At 40.0% G+C, this 19881-nt stretch overlaps 4 protein-coding genes across 7 annotated transcripts; 1 reads left to right on the top strand and 3 right to left on the bottom strand.

Annotated features, from left to right (window-relative positions):
* Positions 1 to 111: 111 nt before the first annotated feature.
* On the bottom strand, positions 112 to 2299 carry LOC109508597 (phosphatidylinositol-glycan biosynthesis class W protein-like). The gene is made up of 2 exons (XM_019858632.1): positions 2230 to 2299; positions 112 to 2031 (listed from the first exon to the last, which is right to left on the bottom strand). The coding sequence occupies exons 1-2, from the start codon at positions 2254 to 2256 to the stop codon at positions 571 to 573; spliced, it is 1488 nt and encodes a 495-aa protein (XP_019714191.1). The 5' UTR covers positions 2257 to 2299; the 3' UTR covers positions 112 to 570.
* A 26-nt stretch (positions 2300 to 2325) lies between these two features.
* On the bottom strand, positions 2326 to 4054 carry LOC109508587 (phosphatidylinositol-glycan biosynthesis class W protein-like). Its single transcript, XM_019858619.1, has 2 exons — positions 3985 to 4054; positions 2326 to 3786 (listed from the first exon to the last, which is right to left on the bottom strand). Exons 1-2 carry the CDS (start codon positions 4009 to 4011, stop codon positions 2326 to 2328), a joined length of 1488 nt encoding a protein of 495 aa, XP_019714178.1. The 5' UTR covers positions 4012 to 4054.
* Positions 4055 to 5217: 1163 nt separating this feature from the next.
* Positions 5218 to 17620, top strand: myo19 (myosin XIX). 4 transcript variants are annotated; one of them, XM_019858713.1, is made up of 25 exons: positions 6753 to 6986; positions 7592 to 7757; positions 8595 to 8743; positions 9293 to 9406; positions 9731 to 9863; positions 9950 to 10019; positions 10120 to 10222; positions 10610 to 10706; positions 10775 to 10851; positions 10953 to 11043; positions 11654 to 11819; positions 11966 to 12039; positions 12161 to 12282; positions 12836 to 12949; positions 13055 to 13231; positions 13710 to 13847; positions 13935 to 14042; positions 14125 to 14195; positions 14260 to 14339; positions 14838 to 14983; positions 15084 to 15213; positions 15883 to 15968; positions 16038 to 16364; positions 16468 to 16600; positions 16680 to 17620. In XM_019858713.1, exons 1-24 carry the CDS (start codon positions 6972 to 6974, stop codon positions 16579 to 16581), a joined length of 2868 nt encoding a protein of 955 aa, XP_019714272.1. In that variant the 5' UTR covers positions 6753 to 6971; the 3' UTR covers positions 16582 to 16600; positions 16680 to 17620. The 4 variants fall into 4 exon arrangements, with proteins under 4 accessions (XP_019714266.1, XP_019714278.1, XP_019714272.1 ...); XM_019858707.1 differs by lacking the exons at positions 6753 to 6986; positions 7592 to 7757 and adding exons at positions 5218 to 5423; positions 6029 to 6194 and having other exon boundaries at positions 16468 to 17620; XM_019858702.1 differs by having other exon boundaries at positions 16468 to 17620.
* LOC109508816 (zinc finger HIT domain-containing protein 3) lies at positions 17380 to 19233 on the bottom strand. The gene is made up of 5 exons (XM_019858778.1): positions 19053 to 19233; positions 18618 to 18649; positions 18474 to 18533; positions 18219 to 18320; positions 17380 to 17923 (listed from the first exon to the last, which is right to left on the bottom strand). Exons 1-5 carry the CDS (start codon positions 19121 to 19123, stop codon positions 17721 to 17723), a joined length of 468 nt encoding a protein of 155 aa, XP_019714337.1. The 5' UTR covers positions 19124 to 19233; the 3' UTR covers positions 17380 to 17720.
* Positions 19234 to 19881: the final 648 nt, after the last annotated feature.

The raw sequence follows: 19881 nt of genomic DNA, 5'->3' as shown, positions 1-19881 counted from the left end.
ATGTGTACAGTGCTACAAAATGTAGCGAGCACAGAGTAAATGGAAACTTCACGATACTGAAAATGCGATTATGATGAGACTTTTTCATTATATTAGGAATTTAATAACAATTTGACATGACGGATTCCGTTTTGATGTATGCCATGTACAGAAGGGCTCGCTTATTGAACATTTGTGTAAATATTCATGAAACTTTATTTTATTTGAATTTCGTGTTCAAAATTTTGCTACAAAAAACTTAAAATCAGCTTTCCGGAATATAAATTAGGTTTTCTTATCTTCACCACTTATTGAGATACAAGGGAACGTAAAGTGACACAGATTTATGAACCACAATGCATATTTACTTGAAGAAGGCAATCTGTTACATGTAATTTTGATCCAAACCGTTCCTATGGCATCTTCATTCTGTAAAAGTCAGCTTCTCTGGCTGGAAGAGCCATAGCGTTTTCAACAATAGTGGTAAAATACAGTACTGCTGTTTTAATTGAAACCATTTTTACAAAAATGTACTTTAATCTATTCAATTTAAAAGGAGAACTAAAAACAGCATGGACCACAGTTTTTTTTTTACCAAAATTTTACTGTGATTTTACAGAGGTGTAAAACATATATAACAGTGAAGTTTGTGAACATATAAGACAGCAAGACACAGACAGAAAATACGTCACTGCAATTAAGAGTGTTGATTAAGGTGTTGGTCAATCCTGTCAAGATGTTTGAGAGCAGGAAATATAACAACTGATTCCTGTTAATGGCGTTAACAAGACAAAATCCTTCCAAGTCATCTTTCTTTTTATGTGAGCCTGAATATGAATCCCATGATGATGGCACAAAGTGACAGCATGATGTTATTTTGAAACAGAGTATAATCAATTCAACTAAACCAAAACATGATACAAACAGGAGAGATTGAGCAACAGTCCAGAGGCAGAAAGGGAGATTAGCTAAACGGCGAGACATTGGCTCTACAAATATCTGGCATGTGATTAAAGCAGCAAATACTGCAAGAGTACCCATGAAAAGGTTAAAAACTGCTTTGAGCCAATCTCTGACATGGGATCTTGGCTGCATCACATAACATCCTACCTGGACTCCTGCCATGTAGATGGCAACATAACCTGCCAGGGAGAATATGCCCTCCTTGTTAGCGTGCAGGAAGTCCTTCTCTCTGTCATTGTTGTGCATGATAAACGCCTTGAGGCCTGTTATATCCAGAGCAAACTGATAGACACAACTTATGACAAGGGCCAAGATCCATGAGTGTTTTGCTGGTACAACAACCAAAACCATGGATGTCAGAACCCTGACAAGGGCCAACGTGAAGAAAAAATTCCAATGGACACCATATTCAGTCACATGCTCTTGGTAGTTGCTCATTTTGACAAAGACAAGTCGTGCTGCACCGAGAACAACCAGGGGCCAGACGGACAGGAGCTGTTTGCCGACATGTTTCATCTTGGATCGGTAAACATTCTTCCCACGTGCTTCAGGGCACACCAGGGCATTTCCAATGATGAACCCTCCAGCACAAAAGTCCATAACACCTGTTCCAAAACTTTCTGTTTTAGCATATCGCCTTGGGAAGACTTCAAAGTCTACGGCCAGAATACTAATGGCTGTTTGCACATTCAGCATTACCCTAAAAAAGGTCACAAAGGGAACCTGTTTGAAGTGAACAGTACTGTTGAGGAAGGTGCTAAGAGAGGACTGATGGTTACTATAATAGATATGAAAAAGGACACATAACAAAACAAAGGCAAAGCTCAAAACCACCTGGAGAAGATGATTGCTCAGGACGGTGCATGACAGGACAAGGGGAAGGGCCATCATGATGAAATCGAGAAACAGGTGAGAAATCCGTGGAAACGGCAGCGGTAGATTCCCCTTGGCTTGGTGGTAGAGGATCAGAACGAGTGCTCGGTTGAGGAGGCATAGTGGGGTGAGAAATGAGCCAATGACCACTTCCTGTAAACTGGTCCCATTGAGGTTACTGACAAATGCTTCTTTCAGCTCCTTTTGAGACATGGCCTGAAAACATTAAAACAATTGACAACATGACAAAAATGTAAAAAGCAAGACCTCATAACACAAGTTACAACCAAAGTCTTCATATTATTTACATTTATTTGACATACAAGTATCATTTTAGCAGTCTTTTTCTATAAGGGGTTAACCCTGCTCATTCTACTGGAAAAATAAAATATTTTAATTACATACTGTACTTACACAATTTTTGACACAATGCAGGCTCATAAATGTTGTATGATAGCAGGAAAGGTTGCCTCGCAGATCTGAATCCAACCAGGATGCGTGTTTTTTTTTTTACCAAAATTTTACTGTGATTTTACAGAGGTGTAAAACATATATAACAGTGAAGTTTGTGAACATATAAGACAGCAAGACACAGAAAGAAAATACGTCACTGCAATTAAGAGTGTTGATTAAGGTGTTGGTCAATCCTGTCAAGATGTTTGAGAGCAGGAAATATAACAACTGATTCCTGTTAATGGCGTTAACAAGACAAAATCCTTCCAAGTCATCTTTCTTTTTATGTGAGCCTGAATATGAATCCCATGATGATGGCACAAAGTGACAGCATGATGTTATTTTGAAACAGAGTATAATCAATTCAACTAAACCAAAACATGATACAAACAGGAGAGATTGAGCAACAGTCCAGAGGCAGAAAGGGAGATTAGCTAAACGGCGAGACATTGGCTCTACAAATATCTGGCATGTGATTAAAGCAGCAAATACTGCAAGAGTACCCATGAAAAGGTTAAAAACTGCTTTGAGCCAATCTCTGACATGGGATCTTGGCTGCATCACATAACATCCTACCTGGACTCCTGCCATGTAGATGGCAACATAACCTGCCAGGGAGAATATGCCCTCCTTGTTAGCGTGCAGGAAGTCCTTCTCTCTGTCATCGTTGTGCATGATGAAAGCCTTGAGGCCTGTTGTATCCAGAGCAAACTGATAGACACAACTTATGACAAGGGCCAAGATCCATGAGTGTTTTGCTGGTACAACAACCAAAACCATGGATGTCAGAACCCTGACAAGGGCCAACGTGAAGAAAAAATTCCAATGGACACCATATTCAGTCACATGCTCTTGGTAGTTGCTCATTTTGACAAAGACAAGTCGTGCTGCACCGAGAACAACCAGGGGCCAGACGGACAGGAGCTGTTTGCCGACATGTTTCATCTTGGATCGGTAAACATTCTTCCCACGTGCTTCAGGGCACACCAGGGCATTTCCAATGATGAACCCTCCAGCACAAAAGTCCATAACACCTGTTCCAAAACTTTCTGTTTTAGCATATCGCCTTGGGAAGACTTCAAAGTCTACGGCCAGAATACTAATGGCTGTTTGCACATTCAGCATTACCCTAAAAAAGGTCACAAAGGGAACCTGTTTGAAGTGAACAGTACTGTTGAGGAAGGTGCTAAGAGAGGACTGATGGTTACTATAATAGATATGAAAAAGGACACATAACAAAACAAAGGCAAAGCTCAAAACCACCTGGAGAAGATGATTGCTCAGGACGGTGCATGACAGGACAAGGGGAAGGGCCATCATGATGAAATCGAGAAACAGGTGAGAAATCCGTGGAAACGGCAGCGGTAGATTCCCCTTGGCTTGGTGGTAGAGGATCAGAACGAGTGCTCGGTTGAGGAGGCATAGTGGGGTGAGAAATGAGCCAATGACCACTTCCTGTAAACTGGTCCCATTGAGGTTACTGACAAATGCTTCTTTCAGCTCCTTTTGAGACATGGCCTGAAAACATTAAAACAATTGACAACATGACAAAAATGTAAAAAGCAAGACCTCATAACACAAGTTACAACCAAAGTCTTCATATTATTTACATTTATTTGACATACAAGTATCATTTTAGCAGTCTTTTTCTATAAGGGGTTAACCCTGCTCATTCTACTGGAAAAATAAAATATTTTAATTACATACTGTACTTACACAATTTTTGACACAATGCAGGCTCATAAATGTTGTATGATAGCAGGAAAGGTTGCCTCGCAGATCTGAATCCAACCAGGATGCGTGTGGTTAAAAAAAAAAAAAAAGCATACGGATCAAGATATGCGCATGCGTATGTCAACCAGCATCTTGGAAAAATTCCAATGACACTCAAACTGTACTTACAAAATTTTTGACACAAGGTTGGCTCATAAATGTTTCACAGCAGGACAAGTTGGCTCGCAGATCTGAATCCAACCAGGATGCCTGTGGTTAAAAAAAAAAAAAAAAAACACATATGGAACAAGACATGCTCATGTATATGTCAACAAACACCTTGGAAAAATGTCAATGCGACTCCTGTATGTTTTGTACATTTCTACTGTGCAATGTGGTGGTTATCGTGAATAAAGGACAAGACATGAAACATGACATGTTGCAATCATGCAAAAGTATGATTCTGCGTGTGGTGCCTAGTGTTAAGTTTACCCTGTTATCCAGTTGTTAACTTGTTAGCTCTGTTAAAATTTCTTTCAGTCATAGAAAGTTATTAATTGGGTTACGATCTTTCACTTTTGGATGTAAGTATAAAATACATGTTGTCCTGATTTTCCTTTTGTTGGACTCTTGTAAAGTGTTTGAGAATTAATTTGAACTGGGGCATTAACACATTCCTCATACTGTATATTTTTCGGGGCATTTGGTTTTTAAAACTCCCTCAGGGAAGGGGTTCTCAGAGGCCCGGCTCCACACTGCCCCTAATTTTAGCATTTTGCTCCTAAATTTTGAGATATTGCAAGTAAATTTTTCATCTACTCCCACCAGTGTGACCAGTAAATTTGCTGTTTTCTTTAAATAACTATTCTTTAATAGTTTTATTTGTGACAAACTTCTGCTCCTCACTTCAGCCCATATAGTGAAAATGAGTGGAGTGAGTATTTATTTACAATTGCAAGTCAATTTACGACGGCAGTGAAAAATTAATGAACCCAGGTTTGTCCTAACAATATACAGTAAAGATACTGTATATATTTTTTAAATGAAAACAAAACAGACACATATAGGAAATAAAGATCAGGGATTCACACTCCAGTCTGGTAGGTGGCGGTAATGTACTAAACGTTGGTTTACCAACCGCCCCCAAAAATTCACAAGAGAAGAAGGAATCGATTTGTGCGTGGCGTCATAAGAAAGAAGGCGGGAATAAGCGTGTGCACTTCAAGAGCTTGTGAGCCAGTCGGGTTGGGACCAGGCAGATACGGGAGTTGCCCTTGAAGAACTTGTCAGTATGGCAAAAGTTAGGATTCGTTGCAAAGTGGAATTGACAGTGTTTTAACAGCCTCATCGTACACCACAACTCCTCGGCTTAATGAAGGCTAAACCCATAACTTCTGCGAGTGGCCATATCAGTGCGGGATACAGCAATGGAAGGTGGAGTGGTAAGTTTGGAAAAAACCTCACCAACCTTTCAAAGAAAACTTTGTCAGCAAAATTGAGCTTACATGGAGTCTGAAGAAGCAGTTGATCCAAAACAGTCCCAGAAAAGCGAATTTTCTCAGTTACTGTGAGTTAAGGGAACAATATTCATTTCCATTTGAGACTGTGAAGTGGGACATGTACCAAATAATATGAGCAGCATGTTCGTGCTTGCACTCTGGCGTTATCTCTTCCGAGTGCTGATCACAATATTAGTTACCGGTAGTCGCACAATCCTCGAGTGTTGTATAAAAAAACTGGTGTAACTTAATGTACTCGATGGTATTACCATAAATTAAGTATTTTGGTCATCCGATGTACCACAGTGGCACACCTAGCACATACTGTATACATGTAGTGTATATAAATTAGTCATGTCAGTTGTAGCTTGACCTATTCCAGAGGTTATGAAGAGGTTATGAGTTCATATAGATTGAAAGCTTAACTTCTACATGTGTTCACACAGCTGATATTGTTGACAGTCCCCGGTTGCACGTCCAAGCCATGTGATCTTAGAGAGGGTTAAAGAAGTTTAAACTGAAATTACATTCATCAATTCTTTGTCCAGGTTCACTCTATGCAGGTCCAAGGTTCCGTACAGGAGGTTTCTTCAAGCGATGGATGCCTTAATGATTCATTGGAGGATGAAATTCTTGCCTTTCTTATTGATGGTGAAGCTCAATTGCACACATATGATGATCTCACCAAAGTCAACCCTGTGACGCCAACAACCGGTAAGAACAATAGCTACAGTATATCTTCATTGAAGCGTTTCTAGTAGGGGTGGGCAACATAAATAATGGAGGGGACCACAATTTTTCATCAGCGCTACTGGGGGGCAGATAGGACCACGCACTTCCTAACCCTATGTATGACAAAAGTGGCATTTAAAATATCGAGAAAATTCATACATGTCTGTTTTTTATTGAACCTATGTACAGTACATGACAGTATCTTGAGTTATTTCATGCTTAATGAATGCAAAGATGATGCAGCCTTCAACCACAGCGTTTGAACAATGAAAAAAAAAACATATAGTGTGTTTTTTTTCCCCAGTGGATAAAATTTACAATGAATCAGGTTTGTCCTAACAATATACAGTAAAGATACTGTATATATTTTTTAAATGAAAACAAAACAGACACATATAGGAAATAAAGATCAGGGATTCACACTCCAGTCTGGTAGGTGGCGGTAATGTACTAAACGTTGGTTTACCAACCGCCCCCAAAAATTCACAAGAGAAGAAGGAATCGATTTGTGCGTGGCGTCATAAGAAAGAAGGCGGGAATAAGCGTGTGCACTTCAAGAGCTTGTGAGCCAGTCGGGCTGGGACCAGGCAGATACGGGAGTTGCCCTTGAAGAACTTGTCAGTATGGCAAAAGTTAGGATTCGTTGCAAAGTGGAATTGACAGTGTTTTAACAGCCTCATCGTACACCACAACTCCTCGGCTTAATGAAGGCTAAACCCATAACTTCTGCGAGTGGCCATATCAGTGCGGGATACAGCAATGGAAGGTGGAGTGGTAAGTTTGGAAAAAACCTCACCAACCTTTCAAAGAAAACTTTGTCAGCAAAATTGAGCTTACATGGAGTCTGAAGAAGCAGTTGATCCAAAACAGTCCCAGAAAAGCGAATTTTCTCAGTTACTGTGAGTTAAGGGAACAATATTCATTTCCATTTGAGACTGTGAAGTGGGACATGTACCAAATAATATGAGCAGCATGTTCGTGCTTGCACTCTGGCGTTATCTCTTCCGAGTGCTGATCACAATATTAGTTACCGGTAGTCGCACAATCCTCGAGTGTTGTATAAAAAAACTGGTGTAACTTAATGTACTCGATGGTATTACCATAAATTAAGTATTTTGGTCATCCGATGTACCACAGTGGCACACCTAGCACATACTGTATACATGTAGTGTATATAAATTAGTCATGTCAGTTGTAGCTTGACCTATTCCAGAGGTTATGAAGAGGTTATGAGTTCATATAGATTGAAAGCTTAACTTCTACATGTGTTCACACAGCTGATATTGTTGACAGTCCCCGGTTGCACGTCCAAGCCATGTGATCTTAGAGAGGGTTAAAGAAGTTTAAACTGAAATTACATTCATCAATTCTTTGTCCAGGTTCACTCTATGCAGGTCCAAGGTTCCGTACAGGAGGTTTCTTCAAGCGATGGATGCCTTAATGATTCATTGGAGGATGAAATTCTTGCCTTTCTTATTGATGGTGAAGCTCAATTGCACACATATGATGATCTCACCAAAGTCAACCCTGTGACGCCAACAACCGGTAAGAACAATAGCTACAGTATATCTTCATTGAAGCGTTTCTAGTAGGGGTGGGCAACATAAATAATGGAGGGGACCACAATTTTTCATCAGCGCTACTGGGGGGCAGATAGGACCACGCACTTCCTAACCCTATGTATGACAAAAGTGGCATTTAAAATATCGAGAAAATTCATACATGTCTGTTTTTTATTGAACCTATGTACAGTACATGACAGTATCTTGAGTTATTTCATGCTTAATGAATGCAAAGATGATGCAGCCTTCAACCACAGCGTTTGAACAATGAAAAAAAAAACATATAGTGTGTTTTTTTTCCCCAGTGGATAAAATTTACAATGAATGGATGGAAAAAATCTGCTTAACAGTAAACCAACATAAGTATAAGAAGTAATTTTGTGCTTTTTTTTGGGACAAAAGTCAACACACAAAAAATGTAAATATTATTCAGGTACTATGTTTGTTCTGCATGCCATTCCAAATCCACAAAAACATATTCTGCCTATACTTACATTATAGTATGGCAGTATAACCCCCCCCCCCGCAAAAAAAAAATTATATTGGAAAAAAAATCTGCAAATAGGTGAATCAGTGGGTGACAAATTGCAAGTATGCAGCGGTCCACTGTAGTCGAGGAATATTGATGATCTGCCCCGTCCCCGCAAAAAACACAATGATGGTGTGAATGATGAACTGCAATTTAGCAGGGGTACATTGTGCTTTTTATTATGTTCTTTATTGAGCACTTCTGATGCTTGTAGGAAAAAACAAAGCGCCTTGTTGCATTGTGCAGCACATTTCCTCATGCCTTAAGAAAGCTAATGTTTCTGTCTGACAGTGCTGAGATGCCTGCAGGCCAGGTACAGCGTGAAAGTATTTTACACCCATGCTGGCTGCACCTTGGTGGCTCTTAACCCCTTCCGACCCGTCCCTGAGCTTTACTCCCTGGATGTGATGAAAGAATATCACAATGCTGCCCAGCTCAAGGTATTTACATCCATACAATATTTACATCCATACAAGAGATGATTTCAGGTCACTATGTTTTCAGTGAACCAACCGGTAAGCGCCTCATAGGACGAATTTGCACTGCAAGTCCAAGTGCCCTATAGCTGATTTTTCATTTCCATGGATATTTGAAGTGACTCTTATCAGATGTCAACATGAAAGTGTTCAGGAGTGAGAGTCAAATAGCCTATTGACAATGAGTGGAACAGCTGGAAGCGCCTACCCCAAAAGTGCTGAAGTTATTGATTCACTTACTCTGTTGTCTTTGTAACTCTACAACCGCTCTAAAAGGCATCAAACATATTTGGAAAAAAAATAATTGTTTATTGTTAATTCAACTTGAGGGGGATTATTGACCTCCTTCTGCTGGTAGTAAAAAACTTTGAGTAATTGGAGCCTAATCACAAAGTTGTCAAAATTGAAAGCAAGCAAATTGTAATTCTGACCTCTGTCCAGTCATGTTCTTATGTCCTCACACGTCTCCCTTCAGTGAAAACCATATCAACAGAAAATGATGTCTTTCTGCAGGAGCCCAAGCCACATATCTTTATCGTGGCAGAGGAAGCCTACAGGAATGTTCAGGGCCAGCTGGGGCCAGTGAACCAGTCCTTGGTGGTCAGCGGGGAGAGCGGTGCAGGAAAGGTAGACCTTTTGTGGTGAGCGAGATTGTGATTGAAGAAGAGATTCAATCTCGGCTCAGACATTTCTGTGGCACTTGCATGCTCTCCCAGTCCTACGTTAGGTTAAGTGAATATGATGGATTTGTTGTTGGTGTAAAGTAAGTTTGTTCATCTTTGGGCTGGGCAAAAAGGCTTGTTGGAGCCTAGCACTACTATTTATATTGTATGGAGCTCAAAGTCAGTTAATAAGGGCTACAGCTTATCAAAGCGCAGCACATTATAAGCAGTAGAAAATGGAACGATGTTAAGTTTTTATCAGGCTTGAGTATATTCCCTTTCTGCACAGACTTGGACTTCTCGTTGTCTGATGAAATACTACGCCACAGTGGCAGCCCCCTCCTCAGTGGTGGAAAGTCATGACACTGTGGAGAGGATTGAGAGGCGAGTGCTGGACTCCAACCCCATCATGGAAGCTTTCGGTATGACGGTTGGGCTGCTGTCCTTTTAAAAATGACAGGCATCATTTGGGCACGGTACTAGAGTCAACATTCCGGCTTCCATGCAGGCAATGCGTGCACACTTCGCAACAACAACAGCAGTCGCTTTGGAAAGTACATCCAGCTCCAACTCGACAGGTAATTACAGCTGCTTGTGAGGAACGTTCATTTCGACAAGACGGTGCCTGGTTGGCACGCCGGTAAACGTTTAAACCTATTCATCTGGTTTTGTGTGTAGAGGTCAGCTTTTAGTCGGGGCATCTGTGCAGACATATTTACTGGAGAAGACCAGAGTTGCCTTCCAACCAGCTAATGAAAGGAACTTCCACATCTTTTACCAGGTGAGTCATACAGGAAACTTCACAATACTGTGTACCTCACAAATACTTAAGGATCACCTTGTCTAAATCAAATGGGCAATTCAATTTGAACTTCTTAAATTTCTGTCCCAGTGTTGGGTAGGAGTGGAGTGGGAGTACAGATTGGCTTGCTCGCGGACACATTTTCACTTCCACCAGATAACTAAAGATTTTTTTATTTTATTTAGACATGATGGGTTAGCAGGCACCCCAGATAACCAGCTATTTGTATACAAGCAATTTTAAAGCCCATTTTCCATATGTCCCCGTGAAATACATCTAAAGTTGCAGCTGTAAACTTTAAGTCCAATGTAGCCTATGCAAGGCGTGACAACTCAAAACATTCACATTGGGGATTCTATTTTTCAGATGATGAAAGGAGCCACGAATGAGCAGAGAAAAGAGTGGAACATGTCACGAGGTCACAACTTTGTGTGGCTGCCAAATGTCGAAAAAACGATTGAGGGTAGGTCTTTAGTTTATATATTCATTTTGTTGACATTTTGCCAGCCCTGAGTGTGTAATGTCTTGCAGAGGACTGTTTTCAAGAGACACTTGATGCAATGGTCCACTTGCGTATAAATACACAGAGGCAAAGAGAGATATTTAAGGTAAGCCTAAAAATACTTGTTTGTATTTGGAATCTTTGCTTTGTGCAGAACAATTATTCTGAATACATCTATATTTTATGGGATCTGTTTTGTTATTGTAGATGCTAGCTGGTATTCTGCATCTGGGCAATGTGAAATTCTCAATTTCAGCTGATGAAACGCAGCCGTGTGACATAAAGGAACAGTCCAAAGGTATTTCATGAAACATACGCTATAAAAGGGAAGAAGGTTTAAGAAACAGCATATTTGTTTGTTAAACAGTTAATGTTTCAACCAACAATATGATGTTGTCACCTTCGTAAAATAAGGGCCAAGTCATTCTTATCAGACAACAGGGAAAATAAAGCTGAACTAAATGCAGATTATATTTATCATTAATTTGTTTTCGGGAATTGAACGATCTCTTTAACTACGGATGGAGCTGCTAGTCACCATCCTGAGGAGATGTTGAAGGCAAAATATATATATATTTTTTTGTCAAAATATGACCTAGGCCGTTATTTTTAAGAGGGAGTGATTCATCTCATTCAATTAGTATATCATGAAAAAAGTGAAACTCATGTTTTATTGCTTAACTACACACTGTAAAAATATATCATGATTCGGGGGGTGGGGGAGCATTCACAAATTTCTCTTGAAGCTAACAATTTGCATCTCAAGAAATTCCAATATTACATAAATATATTTTTAATGCCAATGAGTCTGTACAACATAGGTTTAAGTTTTTGAATTAAACAAGTGACATATATGAATGTTTCTGGGATGTCCCACTTGTTTTGAGACACACCTCCATGTGTTTCAGTCTCCTTGCATTGGGCGGCTGAACTGTTGCAAATTCCTGCTGAGGAGCTTCAGACATGTCTAAATGTGAGGACATTAAAAGCAGGGAGGCAGAGTGTACACAAACCCTGTTCCCAGGCAGAATGCTGCGTGCGGAGAGACTGCCTTGCCAAAGTCGTCTATGCAAAGTAAGAACAAGCAGTTGATCATCAAATGATCGTTTTTTTCCCTCTGTGTCGAAGACGTTTTGTCATCAAACGCTCAAATGTTAAACCACCATGTCTTTTTGTTTCCGGTAAACACAAGTAAGGATGTGGCTTGTCTTTCCGCACAGATTATTTGAATGGCTGGTGACATTTATCAACAACAGCATTTGTGCTGACAAATCCACTTGGTGCAACTTCATAGGTACATTTTTAGGGTAGTCACAATACTGACGATAAAGTATTGACTTTTAGAACACTTTATTTATTTCGCTGATTCAACTCTTCAACGTGCTTATTATTTTTGCATCTGTCTTTTGTTTCAGGTGTGCTCGATGTATACGGTTTTGAATGTTTCCAAAGTAACAGTTTGGAGCAGCTTTGTATCAACTATGCCAATGAAAAACTCCAGCAGCACTTTGTTAGCCATTATCTACGAGCTCAGCAGGTACCGATTATTGGTTTGCCGTACAATACTTTTTTTGTTTTGTTTTTTCCTCATGGTGATGATGATGTCAAGCTTCAGACATCAGTGACACTATTTTCACTCTCTTGCTTCAGTTTTTCCTTTTTTAATAAAGCAGGTTAAAAAAAAAATCTCAATATTCAGCATGTATGCAATCAAAACTACCAATTTCATTGGATTATTTATTCATTATTTATCAAGATATCTGTGGATCTTATTGTCTCTCATTAAGGTTGCGGGTTAACCTCTCCCAGTTGACTTTGGGGGAGTGGCAGGGTACACCCTGGACTGGTCACCAGGGAAATGCAGGGCACGTTGATAAACAAGTATTACCAGCTACAGATAGTTGGGAGTCTTCAATTAACCTAAGAACCATGTTTTCCGTGATGTATGATGAAGCCAGATAAAACTCATGCAACAGATTCGAATGCAGAGCATCTCACCTGTCAGGCATAAGTGCAAACAACTACCCGCTGTGATGCTCGATTAAAACGACTTGAAGCAAACTAACAATGACGTGGACATTTTTTCCAAGGAGGACTATATGTCGGAGGGATTGCAGTGGTCCTTTGTCAAATACCAAGATAACCAAAGCTGTTTGGATCTCCTCGAAGGAAGCCCTAATAGTGTGTTTTCTCTTCTCGATGAGGTAACTTTCTGTGGTTTGGTGCCTTCCATAATTTCTTTTGTTTTTCCTGTAGTCAAGTGGCCCCCCTCCCCCCTTTTTTTTTTTTTTTAATTAAATTTTTTTTAGGAGAGCCGACTTAATCGAGCCTCGGATGCCAAGGCGCTTAGGATTCGTCTGGAGAAGGAGCTTGCTGGCAACGGCAACATCAGCTGGGATAAATTCAGCAAAGTGCCACACTTCACTGTGGCCCATTACGCTGGCAAAGTCAACTACAAGATAGAAGGCATGGTGGAGAAAAACAAGGTGTGTTACCGACCATTAGATCTATCTATTCAGCTTCTACATTTGTGAGATTGCTTTTGTTCTTTGTGGGAACTGTTTTGCGAAGGGTATTTTCTGTTCAACCATAAACAAAGTAAGGTCCAAAAATTCCTGCTCGGTTATGAGGTACATATATGGGTGCTGATATTGAGCAGGTCTGCTATCAAGGCCTTTATTTACACACTGCTCTTAGGTAGAGCACCATCGACGAATCCATGCATCGTGTATGTGCTGCGAGGATGCGATGACGGAACACCGTGTTGAAGACAATTCAACTCGAAAGTAGCGTCGCGGTGATGCCAGATGGCACATGCAATAGGATAGAAGTTGGCGGAGTGATTTCCGAGTGCTAACAGCAAAAGACCAACCAGACCAACCTCAGCCTTAATAGGGCCAAGCAGAATTGAAAATGAATGGATCTTCATAATGTCCTCTCAATTTGATGTCATTTGTGTTCCAGGATCCAGTGGCCCCTGAGATCATCAGTCTGCTTCAGATGTCAGATAATCCCCTGCTTCAGCAGATCTTCACAGAAAAGAAAACTCACAACTCCTCAAGCAAGGGGCTCAGTAAAGTCACCGTAGTCTCAAAGTTCAAGGTAGAAGCAACTTGGATATTCAGATGACTTGTGTTGGCGTAACACGGAATTAGTCTTGAGTTGACACCAGTGTTTATGTGGCTTCAGAACTCCCTGCAGAGCTTAATGAGCATCCTCCACAGCACAACTCCTCACTACACTCGCTGCATTAAACCCAATTCTGACTGCAAGCCTTTCATCTTTAAAAAGGAGGAGGTAAATCTGGACATGGAACATTTTATTTTTCCTGTTAGGGAAATACAAAGTATGATCATAAAATGCTGCCATCTGCTGCCAGGTGATCATGCAGTTGGAGGCTTGTGGGATTGTAGAGACGATACACATAAGCGCTGCTGGCTTTCCTATAAGGTAAAAACAATTTCTCTTATTGCTTTAATTCCTGTAATTTATTGATGAATATGGTTGTTCACAGGATTCCGTTCAAGTGTTTCATACAACGCTATGGATGCACACTGAAACACTCAAGTTTCAAATCAGAAGTTGAAAACCATGGTAAGTCCAACTTGTTGCCGAATCATTCAAAGAAAAATGGATAATTTGGCATGTTTTCTATGGGGCCGACAGTGATTTTATTTCCTCTCTTTAGGTCTTCTGGTTTATTCTCATTTTCCCTCGCTAGCACTCTTAGTTAATCTGACCCTCAGTTCTCCCCTTGGGACATTTCACTTAAATAAAACAAGATTATCTAACAAAAACTGCAACCTCTTTTGAACTTTCCAGGTACAGTAAAATGCATGAATTGTCTGGCTGTCAGAGCTTGCGTTGCTTATTGTGTAAATGTTATTAATTGTGCTTGAATTTCTGTTAGTTTTTAACCCACTGTCAAGGCACCTTTTAGTGTTGAACAACTGCACTCCTCTAATTTGCACTTGCATGTTTCGAGGTATGATTTAATACCCATGTCTGTAAGCGCTCTATGTTGCGTGTCAAACACCTTTAATTATCGCTTCTTCTCAACCGTATTAACTCCAAATTGCCTTGTGTAAAAAGTGAAGGCCGGCTGTGACCACGACATGGATCTACAGGAGGTTCAGAGGATACTTAGCCTGGCGTTCCAACATCCAGCACATATTAGAAGGGAACCAAAATCTTTGGTGCACTGTGGGCGGACTAAAGTTTTTCTCACCCAGTCAATGGTTAGTCGTTAAAATAATTCACCCTCTCCCTATGAAGCGTATTATGAATGCCTACTTTGTCATTGGATGGCCTTCTATTCTTTCATTGTTTGGCCAACAGTTAGACTTACTGGAAGATCAGAGGAAGAAGATTCTCTACAAGTGTGCTTTCTGCATTCAGTGCTGCTGGATGCGCTACCAACGGCGCAAACGTTTTGAGCGACGGCATTCTGCTACTCTAATCCAAGCAGGTAAACTTATAATGCCTCGGTGAGGTAGAGCTGCCTGTGGCCTCTTGGCTCACTCCCAGTCTGGCTCCTTTTGACCCGACTGTCTGGCCAAACAGGAACCAGCAGGAAGCATCTTATCACTTATCTGATTAGCTCGTCAGAAGTAGCAAATGTCAGACACAACATTGGCCCATCTGCTAAACTAGCATGTTTTTTTCTTCGAATAGTGTTGCTGCTAACAATAGACTAATGAAACAAATTTTGGATGCAATAATCTTAATACAGGAACATTTTTACATTTTGAGTGTTTCCATCATAGAGTAATACTAACATCCATTCAATGCTGCTTTTGATCTTAGGCCAAATCAATAAAACCGTTACTTTGGCCACCATATTGGTTCCACGGAACTACGTTGAATTGAAGAGTTTCATTTTGCCCCCCCCCCCGCCCCCCCGAAAAAAAGTTTTGCTGCCATCTTGTGGTGTGTATATATATATATATATATATATATATATATATATATATAGAGGCAATTTAAAATCATTTTTAGGTGGACGTCAATAACTGTCAAGAGTTCTTGATTCATTTCAGGACGTGGTCCATTTGAAGATTCTGAGTCTCTCTTATGGGATACATTGCAGTCCTTTCCAACCAAGGTTATTTTCAGGTGATTTTTATTCTTCTTGCAGCGGTGCGTTCTTGGCTTGTCAGGAGGCGGGTCCAGAGATGGGACAGAGCTGCGACACTTATACAGAAATCCTGGAGGAAGTGGAGGGTACGATTTAGGAGGGCTGGGTCTCACGTGAGCTGGAAATAATTGGTGATTTTCATGTTCTCACATCAGGCATTGTTGAATTCATTGGCCGAGGAAGAGCTCGATGATGTAGAAGACCTCATCATGCAGGAAGACGTGTCAGAATTAAACGCCATCATCGGGGAACAGGGCTCGGTGCAGCTGTCCAGCATACAGGAGCCGGTCACTGTGCGAGGATGGCCTATGGGTCTGGCTTTACCCTCGCCCCCATCCATCACAGTATCGATGAGGGCCACTGGCTTTCACAAGATGATGTCTGTGGTGGCCTCTCTCAAACTGCCATCCAAGAGAGGAGAGTACAAGGTGGAAACCAACCAGAGCATGCAAGGAATCGCCTCTATTCGGGCTCAACCCAGGGTGAGCATGCGTGCCTAGAATTTCTTTGACAATTTTCTTTAAGTGGGGTGTTTTTTTGTTGTCGTAACTGTTCTTTTGAAAGTACTTTTCTCCCACATTTCAGGGATCTGTTAAACTGCACTGCCAACGGTCGCCCCTTCTTTATGCAAACAGCCAGCCAGAGATGAGGAATTATGTGACCGGCTTCAATGAGATCCTGTTGGAGAAGACTTTGTAACAGTACAGCCTACTTCCATGTGCAAGCTGCTTTTACAGAAAAGTTGTCATGTGACACAGAGGGAAATGTTCTAATAATTTTGTCACGTTACTTTTCAGCATAAGGTGGCTTTTGAATGCAGTACGGTTCAACGGCTTTTATAGTTTTAAGCGCACTACAACCATTTCAGGTGAACTTAATTACTTTTTTTAAACTTTAGACTGCACGTCCAACTGTTTAGTGGTTGAGTACTTTTTGCACAACTTGTTCTCTAAAAGGAGCTGAATGACAAAATTCACCATCAATCGACTAATACGTTTTAAATTTGAATTGGTTCATCACTGATCAACACTAACTAGCCGTTGTGAAGCTTTGCATGGGATGTTCTCAAAGTAAAGTGGTCACTTGAGTTTAGAGCAGTGGTCTCCAAACTACAGCCTGGGGGCCATTTGTGGGCTGCTGTCCATTTTTTTTGTGACCCATTGCGTGCCATATACTAAAATTAAAACTTGGACATGGCTTGTGTCATTTGCTTGCATTGCCCTATCAGCTTTCTACACTGGATAATAATAGTGCTTCTCTTGCAAACAGATGGATGTTGCCACTTGAGGAAAATATTTTGTGTCAGTGCTGCCTTCCATTGAATTTAAATCACAAAGTGTTGTAGCTTAGATGAGTGAAAATCAACAACAAAAATGGGCTGATGATATTTATTACCGTAGTTGTCATGATGTACTCTATCATGAAAAAGACTGACATGCACATAAAATGTCAACACATACTTTGACTTGCATTTTGCAGAACCAAAGTGGGTTTGCATTTTTTGCACATCGAAAGCAGATATTGCACATCCAAACACCAAACAATTTACATGCGATTCAGGAAGAGAGTTCATCAGACTGCTGCTTTAATCTGCACGCCAGTGGAATATTTGGAACTTGTTTCATCCATTTATTTTTAAATATTGTTTGTCATTGGAATATCGTGCGTTTTGACTAATGCATGCATGCTTTATAGAGGAATATCTGAATACAAAATTGAATGATTTGATTTGTAAAAATAAATGACTAAATAAGATTAAAAAAGGTATATTCAACATGAATGCCTGATGTCTGCATCTTTCGTGATCATTTTGTATATTTTTAGAAAATACAACATGATTACCAGTCCATGACATCACTAAACTCCTCTGGGTGAGCTTCTTTTTCTACAACCTTCAAACATTGATCTGAAAACTCCACAAATAAGGGCTCCTGCATAGCTGCTTTCATTGCTTCTTCCTTGCTGTCGGCACCGTCTATAGTCCTTAATAGTTCTCTTAGGTGGGGATTACAAAGAAGGTTCTTCAGATCTTTTGATTGACCTGTGGAATACATTGGAAACCATCAATTACTCACATCTGACCTTTGGAAAAATAAAATCAGTGGTATACCAGTGTGGAATTTATGTATAGTCAACACCCAATTTTCACTGGAGAACTATTCTTGAACCACCCGCAATAAATGAAAATTGATGATAGACCATATGAAGGAAAAAAAAAATCCCTTAGTTTTACTCATCTTAAACGCTTTCAACACTTTTAAACTTATACACACTTAAAACTTAAGCATCCATTAATTAATACATAATTTAAAAAAAAAAACATTTTCAATTCATACCTAACAACTGAAGCCTCTGTAGAGATACTAGATCGGAGATGGCCTCTTCAGGCAGAAGATCATCCACACTCCATGTTTCTGCAGTCGGAGGGTCTGTGTTCTCTTAAAAATAGTGCACCACATATTTTTTATTAATAGTCAGCATAAAATAAATGCCAACATCATCGCTCCACCTTTTAGTCAGTAAGATTTACATGAATCATTTCTATTAATCTTGATTTCTCCGATCATATTCACAGATTTAGTGGATCATACCAGTACTGAGAGCGTCCTTTGTTCCATTGTGTATGAGCTGCTTAACAGGAAGGCACGAATCTGATGGAAGGATATATTACAGATCACTTATCATATAATAACTCATTTATTCTGGAGTTTTACATTAGAACCAATGTTCCTTACCTTTATGCTTCTTGTAACAGGAAAGGGAGCAGCTGAAAGGGGGAATCACGTTTATATGCTCATTTATTACCAAAGGTAAATCAATAGAGTACAGTATTGTGTATATTCAACACGTACAAGACATGCATGAATTCACTGCGCACTTTTAGACGTTATTCCAAATTATTGAAATTCACCTGTAATTATATATTTAACCAAGACACTCGTTTAGTTTAATAATATCGCAGCAACAAAAAAACGGCAATAGTTTGTGTGCGAAGTCGAAATCACTTGCATGGATTGGCTGCATCCGTGACTGTTTTAAGAAAAACATTTTCCAGTTTGTAATGTTAGTCTCTATATTTAACACTTGTAAACGCGAGCCAACCAAGCAAGAAAGATCACAGTGCACACGTGTTTAGCAAACGAGTTAAAAAAAAAAGGCTCGTTACTCACTATCTTATTTCGCAGGCTGGGCATCTGTATTTGGGTGTTTGTTCGCTGCACACTCTACACAGCTGCATCATGACACGATGTTTCCGTAAATAAAAGATTGTTGATTTAGCCAGTCAAAATATTTTTTGAGGAAGGCGCACGAGGTACTGACCCGGAAGCACTTTACCACGCCTTGCCAACCTACCCTTCAAGATAAAAGCAAAGATGTCACTTCCGAAGTCTTGCAAAAGGAGTAAACTCGTAAAGGGTTTCTAGCCAAATAAATTCAAAAGACCAGCAAGTGCTGTCTTTTGCTAAGCGACTACGTATTCTTACTCCTTTGCAGAATCCATTTGATTGTACCATTTGAACTCATTTTATCATGTAATTTATGTCCAGCTTCTACTTTATACAAAAATGCAGAGTGTTGCTTCTGTCACACCCACTGTATGACTGAAATTATGCATTATACGGACAGAGACGTCGCTGGAATATGCCTCACTACCACCAAAATACCACAGGTAAGACAGTTGTTCTACTGTGTGATTAATTATCTTACTAGAGTGGCAAAAAAGGTACCAGTACTGTACTTACATTTCAATACAAGACAGTGCGTAAGTAGGATACGCAATAAATGCTTAAATGTCTTGCCAGAGGAGGGTCTACTTGTTGTTTTAGACTTTCAGAAATCGTTTCTAGAAAATATAAGGTATATTTAAATTACTACATTCTATAGTATGGAAACAAACTCATTTGAGTAACATCCATTTTATTCCGATAAAATACAGTAAAATATCCTCTCCACACGAAAGGAATACATTTATCTTTACATAGGAATCAAGCACACATG

This window comes from Hippocampus comes, unplaced genomic scaffold, assembly GCF_001891065.2.
Source record: "Hippocampus comes isolate QL1 unplaced genomic scaffold, H_comes_QL1_v1.1 scaffold66, whole genome shotgun sequence".
Taxonomy (NCBI): Eukaryota; Metazoa; Chordata; class Actinopteri; order Syngnathiformes; family Syngnathidae; genus Hippocampus; species Hippocampus comes.
The sequence above is the reverse complement of the archived record's forward strand: the minus strand, read 5'-3'. Positions and strand labels throughout refer to the sequence as shown.